We start from the raw sequence: 8,350 nt of genomic DNA, 5'->3' as shown, positions 1-8,350 counted from the left end.
TTGTAGGCACAACTAATAACATAGGGTGGTCTACATTTACTGTTGTATGACCCACATGCTGCAAAGATGCAAATACACTCCAGCCAGCGTGATATATACAACAGCATCCAGCAACAACTGTCAGTGGAAAAAGAAGCAGCCCAACAAAAGGTGCTTCAGCCCACCAGCTCACTTCAAAGACTGCTACAAAGTGGTAGTGCAGACGTACTGCCAAGTGTTCATTTAATAGTGACCAGCTGCCAATGTCATTAAAGTAATTATAATGGGGGAGATTATCAATAAAACTTAGTTGTCAGATCACTATCATCATGCTTGGCCCATAGACCTCAGGTCTACCACGTCTTAAACTAATGCAGCTGAACTCATTCACCTCCACGTTCCTTACTCACTCCTCAGAGTGGGTCTCACATATGATCCTAGCTTTCTGCCTTCCTGCCCAGAGAGCAGGAAAACACAAAATAATGGAAAATAGAAGGGCAAGGAATACAAGCAGAACCAAGTTTCTGCGGTAATAAAATATCAGTGCTGCCTTTATAGCAACAGCATAGCAACAATCATAACAAGCACCAGTGAACACCAGGCTCCATTAGAGATGTTAGCCTGCACGCAAGGTATTTGTAGTGGTTACGGATTTCCTGGTACCCACCAGGCATCCTTTCATCTGCAGTCCTAAAAATCAACCACTTGCCATCAGCAAAAACTTTGGGGGATACAACAGAAACCCACACAGTTACCTCAGCTTTGCTATGTTCTTCTCTTCGCTGCCTATATGAATACCAAAGCAAATGACACATGTGAAACCAGCATCAGGACAGTGGAAACCTTGCCATATTCATGTGTGCCCGCATTGGGCTTAAAAAATTAAAAACTCTGGCATTTATTAGCAGAGCTTTTTTCCTCAAATGTTTTAAGTAAGATATTTCATGGCAGAAGAGCCTTGGGAGCAACCGTATAGATGAAGTGAGGTAGGTGCTCATATAAAAAAGCTAGTTCTGAAATGATCTCTACCATTGCTAGGGAAACAAAGATAAAAAAAGGATACACAGATCATTAACCTTTGAGACTGACACCATGTCAGCTTGACAAGAAACTACCGTAACAAGTAAGGCCATTAACAAGTATTTAGACAAACTCTAAGAAGGATGGCACTTGTTTTTACTGTAGCCCTGCAGAGAACAAGTCTGAAGGCTCTGGGGTGAGCAGCGCTGTTACTGGAGATGGAAAATTCTTCACTTGACCTGAAGTTTGCTGAAAAACAGTTCAGGAGACAGAACTGGTATAACAATTTCATGGAAACAAAACGTGTATTTCTACCAAACCTGCCCTAGCAAATGGCATTTTTCTACAAATGCATCTGTAATGGACCTGTGTCAAGATGCCAGCACACTTCTGGCAACACCAACTGCAGCAGGTGATTAGAATTTATGCTGTGTAAAATTAACTTTCAGACGCAATGAAAATTATGAACCAAAATGCAAAAGCATTTATATGGCAATTCACCTACCCCATTTGTTTAAAAAGTGTCAAGTGAGTATAATGCTGTGTTCTGAAGGATTCAGACTAACAGTACTGGTGTTCTAGCAGCTTTCTTTCCATCCCCAAGCTCTTTCCCATCTGAAACCTGATGTGAGAACATGCAAAGCCTCCTAAATACTGAACTACCTTCATTTCTTAAGATGAAGTGAAGAATGGTAAATGAAGAATGGTAAAGGAAAATTAGAAAACCTTATCTATAGAAAAATGAAAACATCTGTAAAATAATGAAGATGGTAAAACATAGGCATGGAAACACATACATACATCCTGCTAAATCAGTCAAGAACTTGAAAAACTATCACAGAAGGATTAAGAGAATTGACTGAAAGCATCCAGCAAGTTTGAAATAGAAGTACCTCACTGATCATACACGTTTTGTGATATATCCCACCATGCTGTGGTTTAACCTGGCTAAGCACCACACAGCCTTTTACTCACTCCCCATCCCATTGGAAATGGAGAACAGAGTAAGGTAAAGTGTGAGAGAACACAACAGTTAATATAAGGACAGCTTAAAAAAAAATAAATGAGAAAAAAAAACAAAACAAAACAAAACACAAGTGATGCACAATGCAATTGCTCACCAGCAGCTAACTGATGCCCAGCTAGTCTCCGAGCAGCAGCCGCCCCCCGACCACCTCCCCCCGCTTTATTGTTCACACAGCACCATATGCTATGGGATATCCCTTGGCCAGTTGGGGTCAGCTCCACTCCCAGCTCTGTGCACACCCCCAGCCTCCTCCTGGCAGGGCGGTGTGAGGAGCTGTGAAGTCCTTGACTTAGTGTAAGCGCCACTCTGTAGCAACTAAAACATCATTGTGTTACCAGCATTATTCTCATCCTCAATCCAAACAGAGCCTTTCTGGCTACTAGGAAGAAAATTAACTATATCCCAGCAGTTACACATTGTAACTGGGAAAAAATCGTTTTCTGAAAAGAGCAATGCACCTTCAGTTCAGTTCACTTTAGTTCTGCAACCTAAAGCAACAGCCTGGTGCTAATGATGCCCATTACCTGCTTTGGCAGAGTAAGATTCTGAAAATTCAGAAGAAAAAAAAAAAAAACAACATCTCAGTATACACCCAATACTGACTGTCAAGAAGGAACTAGAAGAAATTTCTTCCAAACTCTATCATGCTGCTCGTTGCATAAAGCTGCGAAGCACGACACTTCGTGTTATTTCAGAAGAAACCATTTAATCAGATCTAATGCTACTGTACATATTTGTATATATAATTTCCTTTTTATAAATCCTACACCCCTAACCCTAAGAATACACTGTATTGAGTTTGCAGTTGTGCATGTTGTAAAAAATGTTTCTTATTACAGATTTAAAGGTGTTACCTTCAATTTTCATCATATTGGCTGCACCCTTGCAAAACCTACTGTTTATTACATAAATTGTTCTACACATACTAATTTTTGAAATAAAGAAACCCCATACCCACTGAACAGAAGTTCACTGAACTAGCCACAGAACTTCTCCTGACATTTAATTAACTCCGTATGATTAAGCTGGAATTATCCCACCCGGTACCTACTACGTTGTTACTATGTTGTATTTGTACACATAACCATTTAGTAAGTTCTGCTGTGGTCAGCTGCATTTCCTCAAAGTTTTAGGTGCTGAATAATCTAAGTAGCACCATTTCCACCTCACTGTAATACCTGAACATGTATTCTTTTCTCCATTTCATTTAATAAGTGTTAATCAGTGGTCCCAACAGATCTCTGGCATTGTTACCAATCTTCATCATTTTTTATATTTAACATTTATTCCTACTCTCCTCCCCTCCCACTTCATCTGGTTTCCAGTTCTTCAGAGTCCACCCTACTGGATATTCCATCTTTATGGTAGCTTCTCAGAGGTTTTCAAGAACTGTGAATGTAAAAAGAGCAATTCCACTGGATTTTATTACAAATCTCTTAAAGTAATCCTAATCAATTAAGATAGTTTTCTTGTTTTTATTTATCATCTAGTATACTATTTCTTTAATATAAAGTACTGTAAGATAACAAATGCTTAAATCTATACTTTTTTTTTTTTTAAACTTACTACTTTATTCAGTTTTCTTTTCACTTTAGAAGGTGCATCTGGGTTCACTTCATAGGATTTAAGTTACTTTATAGTACAGCAACTTCACCTCTTATTTTATGTTACAGAAACTGTTGCCTGCATAGAAGTATCAGCTACTTACTTTTTAAATTTCTTCAGGGCTTCTGGCTGAATTCCACCTGGACTTGCTGATGTAACAATTTCTCTTCATTTTTATAAATTTAAGTATTGCCACCTTTTTGGAATCTGAGATACTTTTTATTTTTAAAAACGACATGAAAGTATGTTCCAGCTTTCTCTATGGTAAGAGCTGCACAAGTACAATGATATTTTTGCATTGAAGTCTCTTGCCCTTCTTTACCAGGAGTATTTTCTTAAAAACTCAATTACTTTAAACATTTAAAACTGGTTTTAGGAAAATAAAAGAGGGTCTATTTGCAGAAAGATACACTTGTTCTGCTTTATAAAACAGCATGCTTGCTTACAGATGTTAGAACATGGTGAAGTCAATTTAATTCCAAACAGCTCACCATTTTTTGCCTATTCTGACTCCTTAACAGAGCAGAAAAGATGACAAAACTGTCTGCAAAGTAAGAGCAAAATATGATGGCAGAAGTCACAGCACTTCAATAATTAAAAATCATTTAATTTGTTAACTACTCTTCTTTACTCTTTGGAAATTTGTACCATTTCTGTTCACATACTTCATATGCTTTGTCAGTCTCCCATGCAGCTCTTATTTTTTACACTCTGTAAAATGTAACACCTTTTATATAACACCTTTTTCACAAGTTTGCTATTGGTTGGTTTTTAGTTAATAAATAATAATTACTAAAATGAACCTTGTATCTTGCTGTTTCATCATCATGCTCCTGTTGTGCATGCCAGCTTCTTTTTGCTTAGGGAAAATTGGTTCTTTTTTAATATATAATTTTGGTAGGAATACTCACTTTTGAGTGGAGCCGTTTCCTCTTGAGTTGTTCTGCTGGCATAGTATCAGAGGAATAAGGTAATTTTTGTCACCACCAATTAAAAAGTTTTACGAAACAGGACCGTTATAAAACAATTAAACCTTGAAAATGCAGTAGTCTCTAGGAGGGAAACCCTGGAGGAAATTCTGCTTATTAAAATTGCAATTTTAGTTTCCATTAAAAAGGAGAATAAGACAACAGAAGATGGGCTGGCAAGACAAATTATTTCTTAATGTCAGTTGAGCTTATTTCAAATGAGATAACATATCTACACCAGGTTGGGTTCAACACATTGTTGCCTCCTCAACTCATTTATCTAATTCAGTCATCTTGATTATAGCCTCATGGACCTTCATTTTCAGAGGAAGAATTTCGTAACAAACAACCAACACAACATGCTGATTACTGAACAGTTAATTCTAATTAACTTGGCTATGGCAAGAGAATTTTGATAAAGTCCTCGAATGCAAATACAGTTTGGCTATCCTGGCCAAACTTCTCTAAAATAAAAACCCACAGCAGAGTCTCCAGATGAGACATCAGAGTGATAGGGATCTAATTTAAAGAAACAAATGAGAAAATTAAAATCACAAATAATTTATTCTTCCGTTAGAATTGATGGAGTACAGTTTTAAATAGCAATGAAGTACACAGTGGTGGAAAATTGGCACAGAACCTACAAGCATTTCATTCATAATAACGTTCCTCATGCCGTATCTGTTCAAATCTTGATGTGTATTTTCTATCAAACCACTTTAAGAAAAAAATGCTTTCCCTTTAAAAGTGAGTAAATTGAAAATCTTGTCTTCCATATATATTGTCACACATAATATGGACACCATTTTTTTTCCCCTACCATGATCACCAACTGAAAAAATAAGATTTTACTCCTGGGCTAGTCTTCAATTTTGTCCTTTATAAACATTGCCAGGAATTCTTGAATACACATCCCTGCACAAAAGAATATTCATTTATCTGATACACTGTTGCAGGACAGTCTCAAACCCATTTTTTTTTGTGTACTATGCTACTGATCAAGGTGCTGCCTCTATCTCACATGCAACACTATAAGCATTAATGCAGTTCAAAACAAAATTTGGCATTTACCTCACCAACAGGTTTTATATTTGATGTTGTAAAACGTCCCTTGGTCTCATGTTAACCAATAAGAAAAATGGACACACACACAAAATGCCCCCTTTCTAAAGATATTAACTCCCACTCAGGAAAGTTTAGATAGGTTTTACAAAGTCTTCTAGGCTATTTTGATACATACAAATTATTCAACTAAAGGTTAAAATACACTTATACAATACAGTCCTGTCCTCCATATTCTTTTTCAAGTTCTTTGCATATTCAAGCCAAGTAAAATTAACACTTCTCATTCTTTGTTATTGCAATTATTAAGAGGGATTACAGCTTACTTATGTGAAGCTGTGACAAAACACTTGAGAAATACAACCCAAATGTTTATCTTGTTACCCAAAAAATGTCGCAGAAAATTGTCAAACTATGTTAGAAACCATTTTTACAAAAATGCTTCACTCAGAAAAATCGAAAAGCTTAAAAAATTAATCTTTGCACAAGACTATACCGTTCTTAATTATGTTCCCATTTAGTTAACTGGGATTCTTATTCTTTGTACATGAACCTATCAATGATGTGTGATGCTCTTCATCTTTTTTCACTGTTATCTTTATTGTACACCATTTCGAGACTTACACGACCAAGCACTTATGCCCCTACCCATTTTTAACTGTGGATTTCTTATCCTGCCCAGCGAGTAGTGTACTGTCTTGCATATTCACCACATGAAAAACATAATATACAAAATATTGCTGCTGTAAAAAGTGTGCATTTCCCCTTTTCCCCTACAAAAGAAATCTGTGGAAAAAATATTAAATTCCCATAACCTTCATAAACATACAAAGCTGTTCGCACCTTTCAGTCTGTAACAGTCTATTTGATATACAGTTCTCAACTCACTGCAAATTGTTATGTCACATATTTTCTGTCCAATATTGCCATCTAGAGTAGAGACGTGAAATCAGTTTCTGAGAAGCTACAGTCTTTAACAATTAACCCATAAAGACTGTATACCATAAAACAGCCACAAGATTTTTCCAAAAACTAGATGGAATGGGAGGTTCTCATCTCAGGAAGGTGTCCACAGTGCTGAGAAGACAATATGGCTGCTAATAGATATTGCCTACCGGAATGTGAATACTTTTCACTGTTGGTAATTTCCATACTGACCCTAAAAAGAAAATTCAAAACATAATTAGACCACAAGGTATGTTATACTGTATTAAAAGCTGAAATCAGATCATCTTCTAAAGAAACTATGATGTTAAGAGGTGGACACAAATGATAGCAAATGGTAAACTGAGTTGACTAAGTATAGAGCTTCGGCTCAGTAAAAATCATTCGTTTTAATGCAAGATGAAATGGATTTAAAGCCAGGAATCTAATTTGATCAGAATGGTTTGCCTTTAAACTTAATACACCGCTGTAAAATTTGCAGAACACCACCGAAACTGAAAGACAGTAATTATTTCCCCCCTAAACTTCAAAAACTTCTCTTAAAAAGACAAGGTCACCTAAATTCAAGCAATTTAGAAGGCTAACCTGCTTCCAGAGATACCTAAAAAATTCATCTATCAAGCATCACGGAATAGACCGATATGTAGCTCAAACACCAAGGTACACAAAGAATTAGTAAGCTTATCCTAGTAGAATCAATTATTCCATAAATCCATTTCACAGAACTATTACCTTCATTGATAACATCACATTCTGCAGAGGAGAGCAGAGGTGAAAGCATCAGTGCTACAAGCTTATCATGATCCTTCACCACAGGGTTCAAGGTTTGTAGCAACAAGGAGAGTGCTACGAAGCAAACATTCTCCAAAGCGCAGCCTCAGCACTATTCCACGTTAAGTACCATCACAATATGGCAATACTTTAAATTTCATTTTTATGTTACAGTGTCAGTTTTTTCCAGTGTATTATGCCAATCGGGAAGAAAAAATTCAGACCAGATGAGAACTTAAGCAGTGCAATTCCTCTGGGAATGGCTAGCACAAAAGTGTGGAGAGGTCTTTTATAATTCTGTTTCCCTGTAGAACTTAGATTGCACAACCTGAAGGACTAGAGCATACCTACAGAGGGTTATCAACTTCTATTGCAAAGAAAGCTGGAAAAAACTCAAACTGAAATTGTTTCCTTAACTCTACATGTGCCACCACCTCAGCACTTTCGTTTAGCTCATTCTTTATATGAGGAAGCTATTAGGTCAGTGCATGAGCATCTTGTTTTCATTTCAATAATTATAAATGTATCTCTGAATTACCACACTAAAAGAGCTTTGTCTGTTTCTTCTTCCTTGCCTTTTCTAATTTCTGTAGAGAGGGAGCCAACTGCTCTCCTTTAGAAACGCAGGTAATTGTTGCTACTCCAACTTCTAAAGGAGAGTTCTTAAATTAAACTGATCTTCTACTGACATTATCAGGAATTGATATTTTTTAAACACTAAAATCTCAACTGTGTCTTAAAATGAAGATAACTAAAATGTTATTTATGGCAGGGAAAACAATACTGTATGTTTCCGTGACATTCCTGAACTATTTATACTGCAAGGATTTGATTTTTTAGGGTTCAGTACATCCTACAGGAATAACATCTATTTTATACTTCAGGACTACAGATTGTGTTTCTTGTTTTTCTTCCCCCCAGGAGTCCTCCAGTACAACTCCAGCCTAGTGTTTTGGTGGGGTATTTTTATTTG

At 36.6% G+C, this 8,350-nt stretch overlaps 1 protein-coding gene across 3 annotated transcripts in view; it reads right to left on the bottom strand.

The window, feature by feature from the left end:
- Window positions 1-5,144: 5,144 nt before the first annotated feature.
- Window positions 5,145-8,350, bottom strand: part of SS18 (SS18 subunit of BAF chromatin remodeling complex) — a 38,666-nt gene continuing 35,460 nt past the window's right edge. For all 3 annotated transcript variants that reach the window (XM_068671840.1, XM_068671841.1, XM_068671842.1), the window contains one exon: window positions 5,145-6,820. In XM_068671840.1, the coding sequence (XP_068527941.1) occupies window positions 6,794-6,820 (27 nt within the window). In that variant the 3' untranslated portion in view covers window positions 5,145-6,793. The remainder of the gene's footprint in view (window positions 6,821-8,350) is intronic.

The sequence above is a fragment of the Anas acuta genome, chromosome 2 (assembly GCF_963932015.1).
Source record: "Anas acuta chromosome 2, bAnaAcu1.1, whole genome shotgun sequence".
NCBI lineage: Eukaryota > Metazoa > Chordata > Aves > Anseriformes > Anatidae > Anas > Anas acuta.
The sequence above is the reverse complement of the archived record's forward strand: the minus strand, read 5'-3'. Positions and strand labels throughout refer to the sequence as shown.